The following is a 27,350-nucleotide window of genomic DNA, read 5'->3' as shown; positions in this document are numbered from 1 at the left end:
ATGCAAGAATACTCTAAAAAAAAAAAAAACAAACCAAAATGGCTTAAGACTTTTTTCTTTCAGTATAACTACCTGACTTTCTTTGGTAGTCATACTTTTAAACTGACCTGTCAATTTTATGAGTAGGATATTTGTTTGAATTACAAAGCCTTTAAAAATTGCTAATTTTGATCCTGGATGCCTGGTTACTATTGCTAAACAAGGACAATGCATTTTTATTAATCTTTGGTCATATTGGTCATAATTTTACACGGTAGTGCTTAGTAGGCTGAATAGCAATGAGTGGAGTCGACTGGGAAAGCAGCTTCATCTTCTTTTAGTTGTGGTTTTTAAGGCGAAGTATATATACTTGAAAAATGAGACTTGCACAGGCTTATGATGTGCTTACTGACAGTTGAACTCTTGATACCGTGAAGGTGAGAAAAAGCTACATAAATAACCAAGCTGGAATACAAAGTCAAGTCAGGTATGCAGGATTACATGCAGTAGTGAAGGGGTGTATGATTTGAAGCTTTATGGTTGTTGGCCACAAAAACAGTAACTTGTATCTTGTGCTTTGTGTAGGTAAACCAGTTGTATTGCTTTAACTCAGTACAGATACATCAAACACATTTTTCCTCTTGTACGTAGCATGCATGATTACATTGGAATAAAATGCACTTATGGATAGTTTGTGTTTCCCTGTTTAGGAAAGAAAGTTAGTTATGCCTTCTTCTTGGTTTCTGTGCTATCTTCTGCTTTTAGAAACTACATACTCTGCTAGTGAAAAAGAAAAAAAAAGTAACATTGATATTGATTAAAAAATGAAAATACGAGACATTGCTGCACTGTTCTTTGAAGCTAGTTGCCTCAGATTTACTAATGAGCCCTTCAACCTTAGTAAGTGAAATTGAGAAAATAAGTATTTTCCTTAGAATTGTAAATATACTATTGCAGCCACATGTAACAGCTTTGGAGGTAAAGTAGCTGCCTCAGCTGCTGGTGAGCAGTGTGGGGATTTTGTGTCTAGCTTTTTCAGAGGTTTCTGTTATCAGCAAGGAGAAGATGAACTTCCTGGCCTCTCTCTGGTGGGGCTGCTCAGCAATTTCACTGTGAACCACCTGGTGTGATTTGGGGGCTGGCAAAGGAGGCAGCTGTAGCTCTCATAGCTGTGCCAGCTGGGTTGGTCATCCAAGGGGCATATGCAAGGTAAGACTAACTGAAAAAGCACATCCTGTCTGTTTTCTTACTTCTTTCATTACTACAAGGCTATTTTACAGTAAGTTTTGCAAGGAAGGAGCCTAATAGCAGAGCATGTAATTAGGACACCGACAGAAATCTCATTTGTGCTAGTGAAATGCCAAGCGTGGACTTGTGCCTGGTTTTTGTCAGGGTGGAACAGAAGTTCTGAATTTTCTCCAAAGCACCAGTAATGACTCTGTTCTAGCTGTGGGGTAGACATAAATAGGCTTCTAGTACTCGGAAACGCTTGGCATTTTGTGGGAAGTGGAGAAATCTAAAGAGCTACATATCTATGCTCTGTTTATTACCATACTGCATCAGCTGTCCCTGAAGCCTGACCTTTGGCTCCACGCACAAAGGGGTTCTTTTTTCCCCCTTTCATCTCTAGCATTGTGAGGGAGTTAGGTTGCAAAAATCTGGAGTCCTCTGCCCTCTTTATGGGAGGTCTTGGTGTCTCTAGTGAGGGAAACCCTCCTGGCTTTACCAGGCAGAGAATTAAGGATACCTGTTGAGCTTTATTCTTTGCACCTGAGAGGTGTAGCAATCCTGCAGGACCTGAGCAATTAAAGGTGATGAGCAGCTGGAGAAATGATGGGAAAAAGAAAAGGGTGACATTTCCTGTGCCTCTTGGAAGAAAGGGGAGATTGCTTATGAGATGGGGCAGCACAAATGAGCTTTACAGTTTCAGCAATGAGGACCTCTGTAGCTGACCATTCCCAGTGAAAAGTGAATTTGTGGGATTTTTTTTTTTTTTTTTTGTTTAAAATCTTGAAAAATGGTGCAAAGACTGGGAAGCCTGGTAGCAGTGAGTTGTGGTTGTGAAAGTGTATTGATCTTAAGGTTAGTAACTTCTGAATTTCAAAAGTTTCTCTCATAAGTCAGATTTTGGCTAACTCTTTCCTTTAGATGTCTTTATAGGAAACTGTAATTTGATTTGAAAGTGGGCATTTTTCAAAAGACCATCTGAGGAAGAAAAGGTTCTTTTAGGGCAAGTTACATTATTTGTGCTTTTCAATCTCTACACGTGTTTCTTCCTTGTTGATATCATTCTTTATTTCAGGTACTCTGTATCATGCTACCAGTTGAGTCAAACTTCTTTTACAACTACAGAAGGCCTGTAAGTCTCCAGTGACCACAAGTAGGGCATGCAGGCTTTATTCACAAGTGGAAAAGCAGGGCTATAAGTAAAACATGGTATTTCATTTAAAACAAATGTGACTGATTTAACCTGTGTTAGAATTCTAAATGATTAATGTATTACAATGATCATTGCTGGTCACAGTTGAAGGACTCTCATCTCACTGTGAATTTTTTGTTCTGGTTTGATTGTAATACACAAGATGTTTTGTCTTGTGGCTGTATAAGGCAGAAGTACAACTCTTCTGGATTTAGTATCCACTGTTTGTTTTTGCCTGTGACCCAAATACTCTCTCCCTCTCTTATGCACCCTTCAGTTTATATTTTAATACTCTTTGTTATGTTTGCTTTTTGATGTCCTCTTTACACATTGGGAAAGTGGAGAGGGATGTGCTTATCTCTTCTCTACGGTACCCAGTGCCAGGACACGCAGGAATGGTTCAGAGCTGCACCAGGCAAGATTTAGACTGGACATAAGGAAACATTTATTTACCGAGAGCATGGTCAAACACTGAAACAGGCTTCCTAGACGGGTGTTTGATACCCCAAGCCTGTCAGTGCTTAAGAGGCATTTGGACAATGCCCCTAACAACATGCTTTAACTCTTGGTCAGCTCTGAATTGGTCAGGCAGTTGGACTAGATGATTGTTGTAGGTCCCTTCCTACTGAAATGTCCTGTTCTGCTCACGTTTTGAGCAGAAGTGAGCTTGAGTTATTGGAAGTACTACATTTAAATTTGTTATAATTGCCTTGTAGGTGGTAACTCATTCTTGTTTAGATGCTGAGTTCAGTTGTTGCTTTTTTAAGGCTAATTAAAAAGTTAATTTGTCTGTAGTATTGTTTTAGCTACTGTATAATGATTTAACTGAGCTTTATTCTGCCTTGTGTATGTTACTGTAGTTAAGAAACTTCTTGTAGATTGGATTCTGAATTAAGTAGGAAAATGAGCCATGTTTCTGATGAGGCTGAAAGTTGTGGGGGAAGGGGTGGAAGAAAATTCTGATCTTTCAGAAGACAGAGGAGGATGGATTTTGAGACTTAGACTGTGTTTCTAACTTCAGATGCTACTGAATTATACCTTTAGGTTGTCTTGATGGCCTTCTTTTTGCTTGGTTTTGAAATGTGAAGGAAAATAGCCACCACAGTTACAAATGTGAGTTCCTGATAAGCCTAGGGTATGCCCATATCTTTACATTACTGAGCTTTACTGTTCAGATTCTCACACTTTAGTTTTCCTGATTCTTTTATTTCACTTTCTGAAGAGAAGCGATCGGCACTCAAAAAAGTGCCCTTCAGAGAAACAACATCCTATGGTAAGATTGAAATCTGGAGATGGACAGACTTATCTCAAGATGTAGATGTTCTTTTTTTGCTAATTAGATCTCCTTTAATTTGTATGTATGTTGAGCTTGAAAGTCCTTCGAAAACATGTACATGTTCGTTGTAGTCTTTCTCTTGTGAAGGAGTTTGTTTTAGAACATAATGTTCATCTGTATGAAGTTTTCAGGAACTGCATCAAAAACATTAAAGATCCTGGGAAACTGGTAACATAAAGCAGCCCTACTCTTCCTCACATCATTGATTTATATTCAGCTGCAATTTTAGTGTATGAAAGTTATAACTATTTGATAGTTTATTTAGATATATCCTAGAGGATAAGTGATCAAGTTGTGGTGTCATCTTTGTTTTGTTTTGATAGTTTTAAAACATTAGGTCATAAGTCTGAAGCTGTCTGTTATACAGCAAGCTTAGGATGTGTGGCATATTTTCTTTTGGTGGTGTTTTGTTGTTTGTTTGTTTGTTTTTTGTGTTTGTTGTTTTTTTTTTTAAACACAAACAACCAACCCAGAAGACTGTATGCTTGCTAGGGGAAAAGCTTGAAAATGTGATTCATGGAGATTAAAAAGACAGCAAGTGCTTAACATTTTTAATTAAGAGTTAACACCTGACAGTATAAAAACTTCCTGGCTTGAGGAAAATACATTTTAAAATATTTTTATTCAGTGCCATGAAAGACAGGTATTTAAAAACATCCTTGCAAATGCTATTTCAAAACAGGTAACTGCTACCTCAGCACAGAAGTTCAAGAGCACGCAGGGTGAGGACTGAGGTGTCTTCTCATGGGCAGTATTTTCAGGGTGGAACCGAAGTGGGCTACTGTAGCATGAACTAAACTGTGTCATCTCAACAGCTGCCTATGAAGATAAAAGTACGTTGATTTTGAAGGTTGCCAAAACGTTGTCTGTCTTTCATGAGCACTACATCGTATTGGAAGGAACTGAAGTAAAACTGCCATTTGTTTCGATGTTGTCCTTGGTAGACTGTTGATCAAGGCAGGCGAGATGTGGGCGTGAGCTCATGCCCATGGAGAATCTGCTGGCACACAGCAGCTGTCTGTCTGGGGCTGCTCCTCCCAACCTTGACTCCAGTTCACCATCACTTTCTCTAAACATGTTTCAACATGTAATTGCATTGGCCTCTATACAGCAATGTGGCTGTCTTGGGCTTTAATCCTAGCCATTGTAAGTATGCTGATTGAATTGCAGGCTAAAAATAGGCTTTCTCAGGCGGGCTGTGTGCTATCAGTTGTACTCTGCTTTGGCAATTTGGTAATGTGACATAATTAAAAGCTGACAAAGCCAATAGACAGAATGCTGTCCAGTGACTTCTAGGATTTTATAGTTGAACAAGGTATTTTCTTAACTTGATGAAATTAGCTAGTATGGTTATACCTCAAATGAGTGAACCTACTGCATTAAATTCTTTGATAATTCTGGTAAGCTGCTGAAAGAACGCTTTTGCCTTAAAACCACTATTCAGATTGATGTTGTTTCTGTGGGAAAGCCACTGGTAACAGACCGTAGCATTTGGAAATCATTATGACTAGGTGTGATTTGAGTGACAAAAAGGAGATTAGAAATATTTTTCAGTGAAGTGGAAGTTGAGCTATATTTGCTTCCTTTTTGTTGTTCTGGTTTGTCACTGATATTCCAGCAAATATTTCAGAAAGATATATGTGGCTGATGAGGAAGAATAGCTTACTATCTCACAAGTAGTCATCAGCTAGTGTTATTTTAAGAAGTTTCAAGGGAGATTGATTAAAATTATGCTCTCATGTTCTTCATCCACCAAATTAGATTTCTTGAAATAAAAACAACAATCTCAATCTCTGAGATAATTACGCATCAACGCATATAGTTTGAAGAAATATTCAAGGGAAAACCCCGTTTTCCTCAGTGAATTCTTCTGAAGGAGCCAACACGGGCTGCAGGCTGCCAAGTACTCAGTGTCTGTGTTTAGATGTTAAAATTGGGGAAGGGGAAATAAACTACAAAGAATTACCGTAAAAAGATTACTTTCTTAGATGATTGTATATGTAGATGCAATTAAAGCAATCTTGTACCTGTCTCTGTCTTCTCTTATTGGCTATAGGCACTAGAACAGGCTGCCTGGGAACTGGTGGATTCACCATCCCTGGAGGTGTTTAAAAGGCATTTAGACAAGGTTCTTAGGGACATGGTTTAGTGCTAGAGTTAGGTTATGGTTGGACTTGATGATCCTGAGGGTCTCTTCCAACTGAAATGATTCTGTTCTATATCACACTGTTATTTGTCCATTTCTTCTAAATAAATTGAGTCAAGACTGAAGTGTATTCTGTACGTGGGTCACAGGAGGTTAATACGAAGTCATGCCTACCTGTTACTTTTTAACAGACTGGCTGTTTGACAATGTAAAATAAAAGTGACTGATCTCATACTATGTTTCCATGTGTCTACTAATGATTTCTTACGGTTTGAGTTATTTCTAAAGGCAGATTCCTAAGAGAACCAGAGGCTGATGAAGTTGGGGTGATTGAACACAAGAAGAAGAAAGGAGGGAAGGTCTAAAGTTTTCCTGGCCCTGAAGCAGGAATACAATAATGAGCAGGTTATTAGCCAAATTTTAGTGTTTCTTGTAGACTGTACTTTGTCACTTGTAGCTTTGTGAACAGGTTCTAGCAAATTGAAACCCCTGTATATTTTAAAGTATCTCTGTTAAATATTTGTAGGTTTTGTTGTGACAAATTGTAATTAGCTGCTTGGGGAAGTATATGAGTGTTTTGGCATGAGTGTTCTCACCATAGCCCATAACAGAATACTTGTGTGACCTTGTGCCTGTGCTACCAGGGAATTTAATTTTCATATTTGCTATTGCAGTGGAACCTATTTTGGCTTGATTGTAAAGCTGTCACCACTGAGCAATGATCTGAGTGGTATTCATATTAGGGTTTGCCTTTATGAGCTACTAATGGAAATGGAAAAACCTATTTACTTAATCAGATGCTGTTGAAACTAATTACTGTGTTCAGTTTTGTTTTTCTTGCAAAGAAGGGAGGTGAGTGCAAAGCCCCAGCCACAGAATGTTTGTACAAACACATCATGGTGTTTGGGCAATCACAATGGCCTGTGTAGCAAAGCAATGTTTGTGCCATCTCTTCTTCCTACCCTTCCCCTTGCTGTTTTACGGTATTGTAGCCTGAAGTGTTGCAGGAGGTGGAAGCTCAGTTCACAAGTTTGTGGGTTGCTGTGAGTCACCCTTCTCAAGGGAGGGAAATTTGGCCATTGATTTGGCCATGTAGTTACTCTTGATGGATGAAACCATGATAATGGGTGTTTTGTGCGTGGGTTAACTGTCTCGAGTAACCAGGGCCTTCTCTGTTTTTCCACTGTAGGTAACAGTGAAAGAAAACTAGCTTGAAGAACAGCTGTAGTTTTTCAATAAAATTGCTTATTTAAAACCTATAAATAGTAGTATTGTAATTTCTTGGTTCTCAGGAGCAATTTCTGGGGAGCTGTCTATGAGAAGGGTGCTGCCATAATCTGCAGTTCTAACAAAAAGATAAGCTAGTAACAAAATTACATTTAGGCTGTGTATAACAACCTAATATTGAAAGGTTAAAGAAGTATGACTATTTCTTGGAAGAAAAAAAGTCTTTCCACCTTACCTGAAATAAGTGTTATGTCTGAGCCACTCCCTGAGAAAACTTTCACAAATGAATTGACATCCAGCTATTTTACTGGTCTGGAGGAAAAAATACTTCTGTTTAAGTCTTGTCAGTGTCATAGCAGCAAGTCTCTAAATTTGTTGTGAGGAAAAGTGTCTTTTTAATGTATCTTAGATGAAACATGTTTAAGTTATGGTTTTAATATACTAGTTTGATGTAGTAAAAATGCCCGGTGAGTGCAGTAAAACTGTATCTAGATGCACTATTTTTTTCTCAAGTGTAAGCCTTACATATTTGAAAATATTTAGTTGAACGTTTTGGGTGAAAGGTTTCACATAATTTCTCATGATAGTGATGTCAATACCCGCTTAAGCAGTTGATTTAGAAATGGAGCTCTTGCCAACATTCAATCTCCTCCTTTGCCTGAAGGGATCTATATCTTCATTTCTCACCTCTCAGGAGAGGGCTATCACTGTTAAATGTGAGTGCACCATTCCACATTTGTATTAAAAATAGAAATCCAATACAAGACAGTTGTTATGTTTGACAACATGACACAGGCTGTGATTGCCCTATTTTTGGCATGTTAAATTATGTAGTTCACACAAGGAAGGTGTTAGTGAGACTTGCCTTTGGGATGTGCTTTTTTTTAATGGGCTTAGGAGCCTTTTAACTGTTGTGTTTCCTATTAGAGTGATATTTGGAATCACATTAATGAGTAGAAACTCAGTTTAAAAAAAATCTTAATCTTAACACTTGATTTGGGTACAAGACTCTTTGAGCCACTGTCAGTTTATGGGAGAAACCACAGAAAATGAATGATGGGAAGAGATTTGCTTGCAAAAGTACTAGTTATTGAAGGAACACACGATGTTGGCACATGTAGTGAGAGACTCTCTGGATGTGTAAGGTGCTCTCAATGCAAATATACTTTACTTCATTTTAGTTTTACTTATCAGATTGTAACAGGATGGCTGTCAGAGGTGAGGGTGTTTCCTCCATGCTCTTGGTTGACACAGTGATGGCTAATACTTCAACTCCAGACAAGACCTTACAGTAAGTAGTTTTGGTGTTTTCCTCTGTGTCTCCATAGCACAGTGATGGATAACTCGTACTTGGAAGCTGTTTTCCTACTTGCTTAGCTATGGCCACTGAGGTTTTCTAGGTATGGGTCAGAGGAGGCATTTTTCTTGGATGTTTGAGTCATCTGCAGTGGACGAGTGAGCCATGAGTACGGCCTTAATATGCAGCTCAGCTGGACTCTCAAATGTTATTTTTCCAAGAGCTCTTTATAGTGAAGCAATGGATTAAAAAGTGAATTTATGTGATAACGCTATCCTTGTGTAGATTACAGTACTCATTTTATTATCCAAAACTAAGGTGCTTCTTTCAAACATATTGTAGATATTATTTGATTACTGAATGGACAGTGCCTTTTGAGCATAGCTGATAAGCATCCTGCTTTTTCTTGCGATTATGTACATTTGTTGTTACCCCTTCATTAGCATGCTTTTATCATGCTGTCAAAATCATTCAGTCTTCGTAATACAAGATTGAACAGCTTCTGGTTTGTACTTGTCTGTTGAACTTGGTAAGTTCTTCTTTGTCTCCTTCATGGCGGGGGGAAAAAAACCCAAACAGAAACAAAAAAATCTGCCCTGCTTGGTATTGGAATGGCTGTTTTGCCGTGAGCCATCATTTAGGCCTGTATAACAGTCAAACAGAAACTGCTATAGGCTTTGTGTGGAATTTGTTGCGTTTTTTTATATTATTTCAGGTTTTCAAGCAAAATGTTACCAAAGATTATTGAGCATGTTTATGGGTAACTCACCAGAGTGGTTTATAAACCAAAAGTACTCTCAGCACAAGTTTAACCATAGACAGTAATGAATATAGATAGATTCCCTTCTCTTAGCATCCTATTGAGGTTTCAGCAACTACTATGTCTTTTCCAGCCAAAGGAGGATCAGCTTGTTATCATGACACCGTTGTTTAGCAATTGGGGCTGACCCTTTGGGAATGGAAATTTCTGAATGACTTGATTCCACTCTACAGGAGATGATCATAGTGTACCAAAAAGGTCTATGACTGGGGAAAGGAATCTCTTGAATATTTTTTGCTAAACTTATCACTGTTCTCAAGTGACTTGTCACCTGATGCTGAATTCCAACCAAGGCTGTAGCAGAGGGAAACAGGGACACCTGTGTCAGCCCCTGACCTGTTATATTTTAATTCATTTGCTGAGGCGCTCTTATATAGCTTTCTGCAATGTGACCTTCTGTGCCTTAAAGCTGTGTAAGCTGTGCTGTTGTTTTATGGATTCAGTTTTCTGGTTTGGTGTCTCACCAAACCGAGTGACTGAGAGCTGGTTCTGTGACCCTTGCTTGGGTGGTTGCCTTTGCTTAGCAGGGAACCCCACTCCCCTCTACAGCTCATAAGGTCATTAAGGTGCACAGGTATCTTTAAAATCTAGACCATCTCAGTACTTTAGGGATAAAAAAGTTACTGCTCATGCTCAGTGGCTGTAACCTTTAGTCCACTGATGCTTTACTTCCCCAGAGGAGCCCTAAGCCTTGCGCATTGTGGCACAGGCTGGCCTCTGACTGTCTCTCCTGTAAGAACTGACAGGAGGTTGCTGGGGACCACATCAGGTGTTTTTGTTTAAAGCAGGAGTATCAAACTCATTTTCACCAGGGGCCACATCAGCCTCACGGTTGCCTTCAAAGGGCCGAAAGTAATTTTAGGAGTGTATACATGTAGGAGTAGTTACATTTATACAGTCCTAAAATTACATTTGGCCCTTTGAAGGCAACTGTGAGGCTGATGTGGCCCCTGGTGAAAATGAGTTTGACACCTCTGGTTTAAACTCAAGCAAATGAAATGAGGTTACTAAAATTCAAGTGTATTAAAAGCCACCCAAACAAAACGGGTGTGATTTGGCTTGATGTGGCCTTACAGCCTTGACCTGTGGCTAATCTCATTCCCCTTGCTGCTGGCTCTGTGGAGTAGAGTGGCCAGCTCTGCCTTTGTAGCTTGACACCGTTTCTCATAGTGTGATCGTCACCTGACAAAAGCTGGGGCTGTTGCTTCTCCAGCCTCTGCCCAGAGAGCCTGGAGTGAGACTGGAGAAGTGAAGGTTGCTCTTGGGACAGAGACTGACTAATTTCAACATTTCTGGCATTTTGGGAGCCTGTGGTCACAGGGCATCTCTCTAGGTTGAGTATAACAAACGAGTAGGAGAAGGGAGGCCAGCAAAGACCAGGTGAGGTCCTGAAACTCAGGATCCAGTGACTGTGCTGGCCCAAATTGCAAACACTGTAGGAGGCTTTTTGCTCCCCTGGTCTACAACAAACAGGAAAACCAGCATTGCCAAAGCTAATAGGGGGAGTCTAATGCTATAGTTGGGAGATCCTATATAGGCTTAAATCACAAAGTTTTGCTCTCAGGATTTCTGTCTGTCGTGTACTTGTGGAATTGCTGGCTTCTGTATGCAACACTGAACTTTGTGTCATGGTTCCCCTCCAGTGAAAGGACAAGGTTACCGCTTATATAACAGTTGCGAAGTATAGTAGAAATTGAGTGCAGATCTATACTGTAGGCTGTTTACAACCCCCTACCACGATTCTTTAATAAGTCGTTTCTAAAGAAGGACTATAATTATTTACTAGTAATCAATATTTTCATATGGCTCTGGAAGGGCAGTCAGGACAAATGAATTGTGTGTATTGACTTTTCTATTGGTGCATAGGGCTTGCAGTTACTCATCCAGTTATTCATCAGTGCAATTTCTTATTACAAATTTAGTGCAATTTAATATAATAAACATTATGTCTAACTGCAAGAGAGAAAAGAGAAATATAATGGATTTCATTATTGTACTAAAAGGGTTTTGTGCCCCAATAAGCATGAAATCCAGATGTTTAAATTTTTCACTTGTGCAGCTCAAGGTATGAGTTCTTACAATTAGTCTATTAAAAAAAAATCTGTTAAAGATTATCTTCTCTGAATATGTTCAGGGAAAACAGCTAATTGTGAGAAGAACAATTTGCCTTCAGAGTTAAACAAAATTGCATACTCTAAACAAATCCTTGTAAGCTAGATTGCCAGAGCTTTTCACTTTGCTCTGAGACACAGAAGGTATTGAAGACGACTGTGTGTGATTTGGGGAATAGCTGGGCTTATGGTGAGAATGAACAATCAGTGTATAACCATGATTATGGTGAGATCAGCTCTCATTTCAGTGAGGGATAACTCACTGTTATTGTTTGTTTGTTTGCTCCTTACAAATCAGAATTTTCGTCTTTTCCTGTTTGGTATTTCCTAATTTTTTTGTTTGTTTTGTGGGTTTTGTGTGTGTGGTGGTGTGTGTGTGGTTTTTTTTTTTTTTTGTTTTGTTTTGTTTTGGGTTTTTTTGCCTTTTTGTTTGTTTGTTTTGTGTTTTGGTTGGTTGGTGTTTGGTTTGTTTTTTGTTCAGTCTAAGAAATCTGTGTGCACAGATTCTGTCTGTCTCTACAAATGGCCATGTGCAATCCCAGTATCTTCTTTGAGAATTGTGCCTATATATAGGAGTGGGAGATGTTGCTGCCAAAATAGTCAGATGAGTATGTCAAATAAACCTGTGGACCCGGATTTGTATAGTGCTGCCCAAGATGGCAGCTGATGTCTTTTCTGTTTAAGAAAAGGCATGTAATACTAATTTTTCTTTCCAGCACTGCTTGCTGGAAGAATTCTTGTGCTATTCTCTGAGGAAAAAAGGTCTAAAATAAGCAAAAGACAAATTTGCGAAGAGTAGTAGTATTCTTTTCTTTGATGGGTATGTGAGCCTTTCCTCAAGTCTGAATTAGAAGTAGGAGCTCTCAGGCCTGAATGTTAGGAACACTTGCTGGTAGCTTAACTGAATCATGTTAACACACTAAACAATTTGGGAGGGAAGATGGTTGATAACTGCAGTAGAGAGACAATGTTAGTAGTGGTGGTTGGTCCTTGTGCTGGTGGGGAGAAAGAGGCAGCAGTTACTGCTTACAACACATTGGAAAGTTACCTAGTGGGGAGGAAAAGCAGAGAAAAACATGATGTACTGGCTACTGAAAAATCATGACCATCAGGGGTTCCACATATTATTACTTAGAGGATATTCTATAGGTATCACATCATTAAAGCTACTGGAGAACTGCCTACTCAATAATTTACAAGACTTATAGAAATGGAAACAAGCCCCCATTTTGACCTATTTCATGTAACTGCAAAAAGAGATTGTGTAGTTTTTAATGATATTCATTCTGTCAATTTTCCTTGTCTTGGTAGGCCAAGCAAAGATAGAGAATATGCAAAATACTTCTAAGGTGCAAGGACTATGAAGACTTAATTGCTGCTCACTCTTTTAAATTATCTTAAATCTATCTGGTGCAGTCTGTACCTGTAGCCTATGGATAATTTTATAATAAACCTAGAAGCAACTTGTTGGAAAGAAAATACTCATGGCTGTCATGTAGGGAAAAGTAAGTTTGGACTATTAGATATCTGAGACATCTGGAAGGGCCATGAATTTCCTGGTGGAAAACCTTCTCAGTAAAACATCTGGGGCTTATTTCTCTGGCAAAACCCAAATAACTCAAAAACTGTTTGAAGCATGTATTTAAGCATAAAAGCTATCAGGACATTTGCTTTACCAGTGAAGAGCAATGAAATACTTCAGGAAAAAGAGGGCACCAAACCAACCCCCAATCTCAAATACTGTTGCTGTAGAAATTAAAGTAACATTTTAAAAAAAGGCAGGAAGAGTAGCGATGTCTTCTCATGTGCATAGTTGCTCTTTGCACTGAAGTAATGCTTAGAGAAAATGTTTTCTGATTTGAAATTTTTTTCTTGTGTTGTGGAGGGGAAAAGTGTGTTTTTAATTTCTTACTTTGAACCTTCTTCATGCATGACAAAAAGGTGCATTCCTCTCCTGTTTTAGGATTATCAAGTCAGCTATTCCTTGCCTGGCCAAGCTGAACAACCATAACTGTTGTTTTCTTTTTAATCGGGCTACACAATGGCTTTTGGATCATCAGAAACTTCCTACTACTTAGGTTGTCAGCAGTTTTCCAAACTGTGGATCTTTGTTGTTGGTTTGTGTTTTGTTTGGGTGTTTTTTTTTCCCTTTGGACAACTGCCAGGATGTTGCGTCTTGCCCTTTTTTTTCCTAAGTATTTTTTTGCTCCAGGAACTGAAAGCTCAGCCAGAGGGACCGGAGGCAGAAGCCTGGGTCTCCATGGCCACAGAGATGCCCCAGGGCACCCAGGGTTGCCATGGCCGTGCACCAGCCAACCACAACAGCAAAACGCCTGCGGAGAATTTCAAAACTCTTTCCTCTTTCACCGGCTGCCTTTTCAATGCATCCCAATACTCATCGTCCTTTTTTTTTTTTTTTCTTCCTCCCCCTCCCCGTTTTTAAATAGAGCAGGGCTAGCTTATCACCAGGGGGAGGGGTTGAGCACTGAAAACTAAACAAAAGGTTTGGGCCTTTTTGCATGTTGAAAGGACCTGTTTCTTATTTCACTGACATGCTGTTGGAGAAGATGACATCATCCCTGTGGAGCTGATAAAGTTACACCAGGGTATACATTGTGGGGTTAGAATGGCACCAAAGACCTTGATGCTTCACAAACTGCAATTGTTTTTATGTCTATTTTTTTAAATATACATAAAGCTTTTGCCCACATCCTTTTACTGTGTAGTGTTAATATAAGACAGAAGCTTAACCAAGCCTAGCTATTTTTTTCCACTATTAGGATTGTTTTCAAATTAATTGGCAAACAAAAGCACCATGAATAAAACAGAGCTTTGCTTCGTATTTCAGAATTTTTGATTGTAGCCCTTGCTGGAGTGCGTGAGCTATGTGAGACATTTGCCCATAGTGAATGAAACTGGAAGGATGAATAGCTGCTGCTCTGAGGTAAAGCTGTGATGTTGTCGTGGTGTAATAGCAGTTAAGCTCATTCTGAAAATGAATTAGTTCTTGCTGTAATTCATAGTAAAATCAATACTGGGGAGTAATGGCTTTTTTTTTTTACCTTTTTTTTTTTTTTCCTTGAATGTGTTGTTTGTTTGTTTCTGTATTATGGGACTTCACTACTGTTATTTTAAGTCAGTCATGAGGGAGTATCATGATTATAGAAGGAATATGAAAAGCAATAGGCATACCTATCTCTCCTCTTCCTACTAGTTGCTTAAAATGCATGCTGTTTTTATCAGAGAGGAGAGTTTTATCTTATGTTTGAGCCAGATACTTTTAAATGATATTAAAGCTACTTTGTGGAAGGGAAACCTATTTTATTTATTGTTATTAGCTAACTTGTTGCTTTTCCTAGCATAAAATAGTATGTAATTAATTCTTGTGTCAGAAGACACCATATACTTTTGTTTCCAGACTTTCAGAATGCAGCAAGTGCCAAAAGGCTGTGTTTGGAGAGGAGGGATGAGCTTGTGAGAAATGTCTTCATCTGAGGCTTGGGAGAACATTTGCCCTTTCTGAATGTGCTAAAAACTTGCTGTGTGACTGTGGGTTAAACACTTCAGGATTGATTCAGTCATAAGTGTGACTCTTCCCACTTTTTAAAATTTACTGCTAGCTTTCTTCCAAACTTGCAAGTTTCAGGCATGTTTTTCCTTTTGAAAACCTGCAAACTTTTTTCAGCTTTTAGTGTGAAAGGTGTATCTTCTACATGCAGCCACATTCCCTTCATAAACCACATCCACATTCTCATTCAACTCAAAACCATAAATCAGTGTGTTTATTGTGGCTTTTTTTTTTTTTTCCCTAAAGAAGTCTTCCATCACAGAATTGGGAAGTCCCTTGTTTTGTGAGATGCAAATACAGTGTTCCTGCACCTTCTGGGAAATACCTAACCACCCAGTCCATACAGCTTCAGGACATACATGTGTGTGATAGAGTATTCCAAACTACTTTGTTTCAGGCAGCTGTGAGGAGCACTTGAACATAACCAAATGGTTATCAAGGGTTACCTATGGTACGAAATGTTACACCAATAATTTGGGAATAGAGAGCTCTGTGTAGTCTAGGCCAGCTCCTCGGAGCATGCTTCTAAGGGCCAGATCCCTCCAATCCACGTAAGGCACCTCTAACATAATTTTGACAGTTTAGTCTTCAGAAGATATCCACAGCATCTTCCTCAGTGATTCTCAGACATCCAAAGGTCAGTCTGCATCAGACACTTCCAACCAGCTGCTCCTGGGCTGTTTCGACCAATTGGTGCACAGCTGGATTGCAAGGAAACACAACTGTTTGTCATGAGGTAGATTGCTGAAGTGAGCTTTGTTAAAAGTAACCACAAGAAAGTTGTCACAACTGCTGGACAGACGATTAGAGCACTGACATGAGGCTACCTGGACGGAAGTTGACAAGTGCCAACTTGGCTGTCAATGGCATTTAGGTACATAAAGGTCCCGTGTATGTTTGGTCTTGTATTTGTCTGTGAACATTATCAGCACATAAATCCATTTTGAATCGAAAAGCTAGGCATCTATAAGTTTGATTAATGAAGTACAGTACTGCAGAAAACCATATACAGTGTTATTGGTTTGACCCATGGTATCTATCAAAAAATGCTATTTGTGTTTTATTTTTGTCATTGAAATGTTGTGGCTTTTTTTTTTTTTTTTTTTTTTTAATGCTGGGAGCAAACACTGAAAACAAGAGGCTGAAGTAGATTTGTTTGTACAAGCTTTTGTGCTTGTAGCAAAGTACAGGTATGCTGTAGTTCTTTTTTTGCATAGAGGAAAGTGATAACTATGGCAGTGATCTACTGTAGGTTATACCAGATGGTTTGGAGGGATACTTGAGTACTACCCAAATAGACCAGTTTAAATAATAGATGTTAGATGTCTGATGTCTTGAAGGATACATGTTTTATATGCTCTTAATTACAAAAAAATTAACCTTTCTGTTCCTAGAAATATTTAATTGCATTTGATCTCTAAGCTTTGAACTCTAATTATGAGCTTTATTGGCCTATTATGCACTGTATTTAAGGCTCACTTTTAAACAGTTTTGTATTTTTTTTTATTTATTATTCCTTTGTTCTGAAAAAGGCTAAGAGCATAATTGACCTTTATTTGGGTTTGTTTTGTTCTTAAGTACCATGGTGGTCTCTTTTTTCCCCAAACTATCTCAGTCTTTTTGTTCTCTTATGGCATGACCCAGCCTTCCCTGGTACTGTTTAGAGCCTGTGCACTGCCAAGGAAAATAGATCAAGAGTTTATTACTAAAGCCATTGTTTCTAGTTATTTTCTCTCTATACCTTTTGAAACAGGGTGATCAGAGTTGAAGCGAGGACTGAATACTGTTGAGATATGGCTGGTAATACTGCATTCATTCTTTCCTTACGAACTTATATTTTGTTTGTAGATGAAAATCTTTCATTTAAACCTCCAAAATTCAGATTCTGTCTGAGAAATGATTATGTTGACAAGTGTGTGATGTTCTCTTTGGTAATACTACCATGCTTTATTTTCTTTTGTATTTCACACAAACCCTTGATGAGAATGCATTTAGTGTGTTTTCCTGTTTCTTAACGTCATGGGTCTGTGCCGGTGGGTTTTTTTGCATTTGTCATTTTTTTTTTTCCTATATTTTGGTTTGTTTGCTTTTTTAACTTTCAGATAACTAACCAGAAGCATCAGAGTCAAGTTTTGATTATAACAAAAGCTAACTTACCCTGGGCTGCCTTTCTCTTTGACTCTGTCTTTTGGTCTCATCAACTCCAAATTTCCCCTGCTTTGACCCTCAAAAGTGCATCAATTTTTCCAGAACTGCACTTGCCTCACAACTACTACCCATTCCTCTCTGTCTGAGGCTGTCTTGGTTTCCCTCAAGCCTCCATGCTCTGGATTTCCAGACAGACTGATATTTTTGTCTCTAGTTTCTCTGTTTTCCTTCGTTTTGAATTTATTTATTTATTTAGGTAGAGAAGGGATCATGGATGCAAGTAACCTCTTCTCTCAAATACAGATTTTAAGTACATCTGTGATCTCTCGGGACTGATTCCAGCTACACTGTTTTTAGAAGGGTGCAGACCTGAATCAAATGGGTGGAAATGCAACATGCACATTAGAAGAGGGATAAGTATCTTACTTTTTGTGGTATATTGTCTAGTAGGTGTTCAGCCACCATGTCAGTGAAACCATCACTGCTGCAGATGCATTGCATTTATTGGTTGCTGTATGCCTGGTGCACCTCTGTAAATGGTGCAGTAATCCAGTGTTTTAGTTCTGTGACAGGGTAGTGAGCAACTTGTGGTGTCCCAAATGCAGCAATGTTGGAATCCTTAGGACAACCTGTTTCTTTCAACAGCTTGGGCGAAGGGGTGGATGTTAATAAGAAAGCTTCTTCTCAGGGGCATGCATTAGGAATAAAAGACTGCAAGTCATAGATTCATTCTGCTATGTGACTTCAAAAAATGTTTTTCAAATATGAAGTACTTCGCAGTTTTCACTTTAATATCAGAAGTGCAAAAGAAGCCAGATGTGATTGTCACAAAGTAGTTTTAATTTTTGCTTTCCTGGACTTCTACTTCAAAAGGATGATTTCTGAGAATTTTAGCTCAGTGTTTTTCCTACACGCAGGTACGCACACTCTGAACAAAAGATTCCTCAGATTATAAACTCCCTAGTTCTCTACCTTTTCTTTGCCTATCTCCTTCCTAAAGATTATTTCCATTTCCTTGGATACCTTCACAGTAATTCCAGCCAAATAGTAATGACAATGTGTCGTCAGCTGTAGGCATCTCCTGTGTATCAGCTGTATATACTTCAAATAAAGGATCCTGTTCTTTTGGCCACTCTTCTGTTCAGCTGAAGTTGTAGTTAACCGTGAGAAGAGGTAGTGCTTTGCTTGCCTTAGGAAGAGCTCAACAAGGATGGGGAAAGGGAATGAAAGAATCTCTGTGCCAAGAAGCTAATGAGAAGATGCAGAGGTTAGGTTATTTTTCATCCTTTAGGTCTGTTATGTTTACTGTGGGAAAACTAGAAAATGCAGTAGGTTTTGGGGGTTAAAGAGCTGGAGAGTTTTTGGTCTAAACAATTTGACTTTGCTAAATTCTACTGTTGGCTGTTTGGTTTGCATGTCTTCAGAAATTTAACTAATTTAACGTAAAATAATTGAATTAGGTGGGGGGGAAGGAATGTGTGTTATTTCTCCATGCAGCATGAAACTCTGCATAATTTTTATGCAGAAATTAAATAATTTATAATGTTTTCAGTTAGATTTTTAAGTTTTTAATTAAACTTTGCAGTAATTCCCACCTCTGGATGGATTTATTTGGCTTACTTGTTCCATGGTTGTTGAAATTTTGAGCATTCATACTTTCTAACAATGCCTGTGTGGCTGCTCTTGGAAGTCATGGTGTCATATTTGGACACAGATACTCTAGTAAACTCTAAATTGCTCCCTGTGGAGCACTGTGTTAAAGGAAATCATGAAGCAAAAGGTCTGCGAGTCAGTGACATCATTTTGTAAGAACAGCAACAGGTAGGCATCAATGTGTTACGTTTTTGCTGTGGTATGTTGCCTGTATTTCAGAGACCCCCAAAATAGCAGTTTCAGAATTTTGAACTCTGAACTTCCTTTTGTTGTTCTTAAGTCAAACCCATAATATTAATATAACAGCTTTCCGTGTTTGTTTTCAGTGTCGCTGTTATTTCAGCAGAATATTTTTATTGGCACTGTATTGTTCCAGTGGCTCTTGAGGATGTAATGTGGCATTAACGTTTTGCTTCGTGCACTGTATTACCTGACCCCAGGAGTATTTTGTGGCGTCTACCAGGCCAGAGATAAAAGCTGCTAATTCAGACTAGGAGTGCAGCCTACATTCAAAATACCAACGTTTTCATATCAGAGTAGCAGCTCCTTTTAAAGTAATCGTGCTCTGGCGGCCCTAAACCAAATTGTGCAAACCTTTGGACTGTGCTTTGTGTGTGGGCATGGTTCCTCCAACGCAACGGCACATAAGCTCTGCAAAAAGTACAAAGTTTGTGAAACAGTTTGACAATGGCAATTACTGTGCTAAAAATAAACCAGAGGTGCATTAGCATTAATAACTACTCCCACAAGCTATGCTAATCACTCCCAAAGAGCTACAAAATTGGGGAATACTGTTGTGCGTGCTAAATTACTGCTTATAATGTTAAGTCACAGATCTAGCAAATCAAATTGTGTATGTTTTTTTTTTTTTTCCTCCAGCCTCTAAATCAGTAGAGTAAGTTTGCTAGCTCAGAAACTTTGCTGACTTCTGTGATGGTGGATGACTGAAGGCTGGCACAACTGCCTTTTCATAAATGACCTTCTATATAAAGCCAGTGCCTGACCTTGCTTTTAACACTCTGATCTCATGAAGGTATTAGTTTTGTTGCAATTTTAAAGGAGTTTTTAAGAAAATACTATTGAGTTGCTTTTTTCTTTTTAATATAATTTTGTGTGGGGAGAGGAGGAGTATAGTTTTGAGGAACTGCAACTTGGAGCATAGAGACTTTCCTGTCGTGTTTGAAGATGAGAGCGTTTTCAGAGTACGCTTAATTTTAGGTACTAAGATTTGGCTTACAGAGTTCTTACTTTTCTTTAATCTCATTAAGCTCAAGCTTTTTGCCTGAAAGGGGTCATGTGGCATCACTTCTGGGCTAGTTACTTTGGTCTTTCTCAGTCACGTTGCCCAAAATGACTATGACTGGAAGATGTATAACCGTGGCACAGACTGGGTAGCACCTACTCACGTGAGGAGAGACTGAGGCCCTTGGCGACATGGTGGTGGTGGCAGGTCTGAAGCCAGATAATTATTCTGATGTGTTTGCCTTGGTCTGTGGGATGCAATTAAACCACTTCCATTTTTTTATTACGTTGTGAGAACGAACAGTGACAGCAATCATGTTATGTTTTAAAGGACCAGCTGTGTGCTGGTGCAGAAAAACTGCATCTGCTGATCTGTAATAAAATTTCAAAAGTGTTAAAATACGATGCATTCTGAAAATAGCATGGTCATTCTCAGCATGAAGCTTGGCATTGCATGGAAAAGTATTAAATACAATCAGTTTGTGCGGTTTGCCTAGAAAAATGGAATATGTTTGGGCTGGTGAGGAGGCAGAACTTTTTTCTCTCCTTTTCCTGAGGAGAAATTGGGTTTTGTATGGAAGAGACGAGATGGCAGTGCAGAGGGAAATCTGGCATTTGTCGGCCCTTGTAACAGGATTCCCATTGTGCTGGGAACAGCTGAACCAGAAGGGAGCATGTCGAAGAATTGTGGAGCTGGACTGTGCAAACGTGTGAGGCTTGCGATGTGTAAAGCAAAACAAGGCTTTAGATTTAGAAAGGAAAAACTGAGCATAAAGGAACTTTGCTTTTTATTGAACCTATTCTGCACAGCATCCTGTAGGTGAGTAAGAAGCATGCCAGCACTAATGAGAACAATTAACACCCAATAATGTGTAAATGAAAGATGAAGTAAGGCATTTGAGTAAGATAAAGATTGTTCGGAGTCTGTGCCAGAAACTAGAAAGGAAGAGGGATTTTTACTTTTGGAGATTGATACTGGATTACTCTAATCTCTCCCTCTCATTCAATTTCCCTGCAATTTTGGAAATGACCAAATGAGCAAAATAATCTGTCCAGTAGCTACAGCTAGAATTAGTGGAAATCTGGTGAGAGTTGGTTGTACTTCCAGCTCATGGCTGAGAAGTCGGGTGTTTCTGGCGATTTGTATTAGCTCTGGTAACTGACTGTATCCTCCTGTGTAGTAATGTAGGACCCTTCATCCTATGAATGTGATCCTTGATTGCCACCTGAATTGACTTGTGAACTGTGCCTACCTTTATTTAAATGGAAACTAAAATCATATCTCTCTTTGTGCACACTGGCTGCTCACTTTGTAACAGCTTCTGGGCATTTAGGAGAGACATAAAAAGCCACTTGTCAAAAATCCATTCTTCTGTCTGGATTCTTAGGGCAGGGAAATTGAAGGTGAGGAAAGAGCAGCTCTCCATGATTTAGAAAAATACAGTTCTGTGGTCTTTGAACAAAAAGGGAAGAGGACAAGCTTTTCTAATGGCTTGTGGCTCTGCTGTGCTTTTTGAAAAGGTGGGAGGGTACCTCTCATGTTTCCCCCCCTTAACCTCTGCCGATCTACAGCTGCCTTGGAACAGTGAAGCTAGAACAAGCAAAGTCAAGTCCATTTTGGATGCATGCTAATCTAGGAAAGCCTTCTGAAGGACAAGAGAACAGACTCACAGGAGTTTCTGTTGGCATGGTAAGGTGTGTGTTGCCTTTGCATTGAATTATTTACTCACTGGGCTTCTTGAGTAAGAAGACTGGTGCATATGTGAAGCACTCACAAGCGCGTGCAAGGAGGAGCAGGCAGCAATACTTGGTGTGTGTGTTATGTGTGTTTGGAAGCAGGTATTCTGTTCTTGTACTGCCCACCCTTTGGTTTTAGGTGTTTCTCTTGGATTGTAAGAAGCTAAAGTCAGTAGAACTGAACTCGGGGTGTGTGTGTTGTGGGTGTGTATTTGGCACTTCTTTTTTTTTTTTCATTCATTCAACTAGTTTCCGAAAGTGGCAGGGATCACTTATTAGCATCAGGTGGCATTAGGTAACTGGCTGATGGTCACCTCTTTTGCTGCTGTTCTATTTTTCCACTGCTGTTCATTGCCCCTTTTGGTGATATGCTTCAACTCTGAAATTTGGAGAAATGATGAGCTTTGTTGTTGCACAGCAACAAGAGCTGCTTTATGAAGAGAAATGGGTGTTACCTGTTTCTGTCAGTCAGTGTTTGAAACAAGGAAAAAGCTATCACTGATATACTAGTATTAAACTATTGTGAGTCCTCTTAAGTTCGATAGCCTTGCAATACAAATTATTTTGGCCCTGCAGGTTGAGTGACTGGCCGCTACTGTCTAGATTGGGTTACCTGCAAAAGAAGATGACAAAGAGAGCTGCTGCCCTATGTTCTTGATTTCCTGGCAGCCCGTAAGAAACGCTTGCGTGAGTTGGTGGCTTAACTTTCCCTGACCTGTTTGTGTTCTGGTGGTAGATGGGTGCATTGCCACTGAGGGCTCCCCCAGTGCTGGTGAGGTGGGGATGAACCCTAGGGCAGAACAAAGCCTGAGCGCTGCAGCTCTGACCTGGCTGTGCCTGTTTCTGGTTATAATTGAAACCAGGACATCCTTCTCCTCCTGTATGGTATGATTTCATTAAACAGAAAAGGCTGAGGGTGTAGGAATCCCTGGTTTAAAATGTTCTGATGCTTTAACTGTTTAATCAGATGTTTGTTTGCTTTTGCATAGTTAACTGTGTTTGACTTTTCAGGTTGAAACTTATAACAGTGTAACTATAAAATAGTGTAGCTATTGCTTGTAATCCTGTGGTCTTTTTATGTACTTCCTGTTCATTTTTTTTATGTTTCCCTTATATTTTCTTACATTTTCATTCTTCTGTGGGAAAACTCTATTTCAGGATTATTTAAGGAGTTTCTAACTATGGTGATGACTCACAAGGGCATCAATAAAACTTATTGTGCTGAAACTGTAATTCTCTTAAAAAGACCCTATTCTTGAGAACTTATAAGGAGATGATTACAAGACTTAAGACAAATGTTTATGGTATACAAAATAAAATTTGTGAATTTAACCTTAGTATCCCCCTAATTTGGAGAGACACATTATGATTCAGTCATTAGTGATATGATCACATACTTCATAACTCTTCATGCCTTGCCTTATTGAAAGTACAGTGTGGTCCTGTTCTGAGAACACCTGCACAACGCTGTGTGTGATCTGTCTAATTTCCTGAAAATGTTTGAGAAGTAAATGAATCAGGAATCTGCAGGAGAGAAAAACGTGTTTACAGCCAGTCAGTGATGCTATCCTGAAGTTCTGGTGTTTATGTGCACTTGTTTGGCTCTGGTTTCTCAGGCGAAGTTCCTTCTCTTCTGGGGCTTCAACTTTTAGCTCAGGGATCTGACTCTCAAATTGAGTCAATTGTTACTTTTTTGAAAACTGCAGGGAAAAATAGCTGAAATACCTGCACATATATACCTCTATATATACACCTATATATATACTATAATATATATATTATATATATATGTATACACACATATGAAATGGTTGGGATGGTGGTGTTTAGGTCTGTGTGCGAGCATGATCCTTTGTTGGTTTTCCATTCATGCCTGCTACGTTTGCAGTATAGGTGCTATATGCATCACCCTTGTGGCTCTTCTGAGCAATACAGGAAAGTGTGAAACAAAAAATGATAAGTGATTTGAAGGGGCTGGCAAGAGAGATTTCAGGAAAAAAAAAATGTTTTTGTAAGCTTATGAAAAGACCTTGGAGAATCTGACCTTGTGGCAATAATATAAATGAGTTAAGCAGTTTAATAACAAAAAACTGCAGCTCTGAATTTTGGGGCCAGTAAGGAATACTGAAAAGTTAAACAGAATTGTGACAAACAAAGTGAAATAAATGGAATTAATTTCTTAAAAATTGAATAGCAGTCTCATTCACGATTATGGAAAATGGCTCAGTTAAATGTTCTTTGAAAGGCTTTCTTTATTGATTCTGCCTTTTGATTGTCCTAAGAGAGGGTTGTTAATAAGGATTTTAATGTGAATTATGATGAATGGGAAGAGCATGTTGTGAATGAAGTAGATGGGGCCATTTGTGACGGTCTCCAGAGATGGGGGAAGTGATGCGTAGCAGATAAACATGGGATTAACATTGAGCAGAGGGGAGAGACCAACGTCCTGAATTGTTACTAATAAGCACTAATGAGTGAACATCAGCCATCCTTTGTGTTAAAGAAGGCACTAATTAAAAATAATTCATAAGGTGACTACTCTTTTTGTATTTTGCCTGTAAAACATGTGTGCAAGTGAAGTTTGGAGGCAAAGTAGCAAAATGATCCTGTATAAGGGGGATTTTCGAGTTCATTGCTTTAATACTTTACATTCCTTTTAAAAGTGATTTTTTTTTTTCTCCCTTCCATCTCTGTGTGTACCCACACAAAAGAAACAAAAAAATATTTTTGGCGAGACTCAGTGTTGGAAATAAAAGTTATTGCCATTTCTCCCATTACCCTAACTCCTATTAATGGATACAGTGTACAATGTACAGTGCTTTAAAGCCTGAATGAATACTATGTTCACTTGAAACTATGGAGATGAGATGAAAATGGGTAGAATGTACTTATTCTTCTTTATTTTATTCATGAAGTACTTCCTGTTCTCATCGTGCTTTTTATACACTAAAGTCGTAAGATATTAGTAAAGCACAGTTCCTTTTCCTTAATTATGCAGTATAATTGGAAATTGTGGGCAAATCTCCTAATCTCCATAGTGACAGCAGAACATTTATCTAATTAGTAGTTTGCCTTTTGGCATTACTTTGAATAAATTAGCATTTCATTAGACACCCTAGGCTACTGGGAAAAAGTTTTCCCAGAGTAGTATTTCGTCTTTCTTCTCTAAAGAGAGTGTTTTGACTTAGCATAGGATAATAATATCCTTTGTAACTAGAAAGATATAGAATAGTAATACTATTGTTATTCCTGGTATTGGAGGGCTGCACTTGGTGGTTCTTAGCTTTCTTTAATCACCAGGAGTCAGAGCAAAAACTTAGATTGCCATATTTGATGCCTTTTTCTCCAGGGGAAAAAAAAGGAAATGGAAAAATGAAACAAGTTTGAAATACAACTTGACCTCTTCCTCATACCATCTCCTTTAATCCAGAGGATGAACTTTTATTTCAGTTTGCAAACAGTGCAAAGTACAGTGGTGTGGACTATCCCAGAAGTCCTGCTCTATTACTTGCTCATTATAAATGCAGTATTTCCAATGCATTTAATTCAGAATAATTGAAGAGTATTGGTATTCTTTTCTTGCATATCTAAATCAGTGATAGGAAACTGGGTGACTAAGTTTTGATATTGATTGCCAGATGAGAAGTGTGCATGCTTGTCATGCTCTCCTGAACAGCTCCTGAGAAACCTATATCTTTGATGGGAACTTAACATGGGTAATTCATCAAAGATGGATTTGCATTGATTTTCTTCCCTAGTGTTACAAAGAGTAGAAAGAAAAAAAAATACATGGATGTGGCAAAGGGTTGTAATTTCCTTTCCTTGAGCCATTGGCTGTTTCAGACCTTTGTTTACCCCCTCGAAGACACATTGGTTGCCTCCCATGGCAGAAGTTTGGTATGAAGTGTGGTGTTAAATATTCTCTGCTTCCCAAAGTTGCCTTTGTAGCAGGGACATACATTTACATCATCCTTGTCACAGTTGTCTTTTGGTAGAGGCATTCAAAGGACTTGTCATTTTGTTTTGCCAAATCCAGAGGAATGAAACATCTTCCGTTTGGCAGGTCAGTCTGAGACTGCTGGGCTATCAGACTGGGTTTTGTATGTAGTAGCACAATACATCTGAAACTTATGTTATTTGTGGATTTGGAGCCTGTTACAAAAGGAGCCCCAGTGCTGTGTTGACACATGAAGGTCCACAACAGACTGTCCAGCTGGGCTCAGTGGTGGCATTTTCTGGGCTAGGTTCTCCAAGCAGATGGTCACTTACTCCCTACTGATGTGAGACAGGACAAACCTGTACTTTCACCTGCCCTTTAGTAAATGTTTTCGTGTCCTGGCAAGGCTTTTTTACTCATTCTTTGTGATTTGACACTGGGTTATCTCATGGTGAGAGAGCAGCTCATGTTACTTTCTAACTCTTCCCTTGGGCTTCTTCAGTTACCCCTCTTGATCCGGTAATTATTTTGTATTCCTGTGCAATAAGTTGGCCAGAGTTTTGGGGTGGACCTTCCTAGACCTTCTCCTGTCATGAGCTTCCCAGTAAAAGAACAAAAAAAAAAAAAAGAGTCAGAAAATTCCTTCAAATCTGGCTTTTTTAACAACTGGAATAATTAATGGAGAACTTGAAGAGTGGGAAGATAGGATGGAAATAAAGAGGGCTTATTAATTGCTTTCTCCCTCTTCACCGTCATTGCAGGCAAGTTCCTACTTTCAGATCTGGTCCTTGGTTAACTCAGAACCTTTGTAGGAAGTTGGTATGTGTGCACAGTCTTCCCCCCAGTGCCTTGGAAGGTCTTCACTGCAAATTCTGATGCAGACTAGGGCCTGGCCCTAAAATAGGAATGCCAGAAAATCTGGGTCTTGGTTGACTGTGCTCCCCCTCACTGCAGAACCTCAGTTCTCGGCTGCTACACCTTGCACTGTCCGTTGGCTGTATCCTCCCTCACAGGGCATTTTCATGAAACAGCTGCTTTGTTCTTCCACCTCCGTGAAGAGGTCTGCAAACTCTACTTAGATGTACCGTAAGAACAGAGAACAGTCATTCATATCCTAGATAGATATTGAAATTAACTTTCCTTTCTTTACGTGGTTTCCTTTAATCTCCTTCTATATGTTCAAATAAGTAAATTTTTCTGTGTTTGTTAGTTGTTTTGATATTGTTGTGGCCAAGCCTGGTCTAGTGAATATGGGTTTGAGATTGCATAAATTTTCGAACAGTGCCCATTTTCTTATCTGTTCCCTACATATGGTTTGTGTCAGGGGGAGATCTTGTCTGGGAACCTGGAAAATAGCAAGGCAATGGTAGAGGTACATTAGAGAAAATGACTGCTGTAATCTAATGATCTGATTTTTTTTTTTTTTTTTTTTTTTTTACAGCTTGATGACTGCACCCTGCAATTGTCCCACAATGGTACCTATCTGGATCTAGAATCCACACTAGCAGAACAAAGAGATGAATTGGAAGGCTTCCAAGAGGATGCTGGGTAAGTTAGTGTTTACTAAATTTAGATAAATAAGCATATTTGTCCAGAAACATTGAAGTTTCAGGTGTGTGTGTGGTTGACTTGGTACATTCAGGTCAGCAGAGGAACAGAAAAGATAAAATTCTTTCCTCTGTAAGCACATATGTCTCCCTCCTTTCCATGATTGAAAGTTTTGTGATGCC

General features: G+C 39.0%; 1 protein-coding gene across 13 annotated transcripts in view; it reads left to right on the top strand.

The window, feature by feature from the left end:
- Positions 1-27,350, top strand: part of FHOD3 (formin homology 2 domain containing 3) — a 386,693-nt gene that overhangs the window by 6,949 nt on the left and 352,394 nt on the right. For 12 of the 13 annotated variants that reach the window (XM_071804400.1, XM_065831130.2, XM_065831129.2 and 9 more), the window contains exon 2: positions 27,062-27,168. In XM_071804400.1, the coding sequence (XP_071660501.1) occupies positions 27,062-27,168 (107 nt within the window). Of the gene's footprint in view, positions 1-14,243; positions 14,280-27,061; positions 27,169-27,350 lie in introns of those variants that run through there. The other variant, XM_071804396.1, reaches the window with a different exon arrangement.

This window comes from Patagioenas fasciata, chromosome 2 (assembly GCF_037038585.1).
Source record: "Patagioenas fasciata isolate bPatFas1 chromosome 2, bPatFas1.hap1, whole genome shotgun sequence".
NCBI lineage: Eukaryota > Metazoa > Chordata > Aves > Columbiformes > Columbidae > Patagioenas > Patagioenas fasciata.
This window is presented reverse-complemented; position numbering and strand designations above follow the sequence as displayed.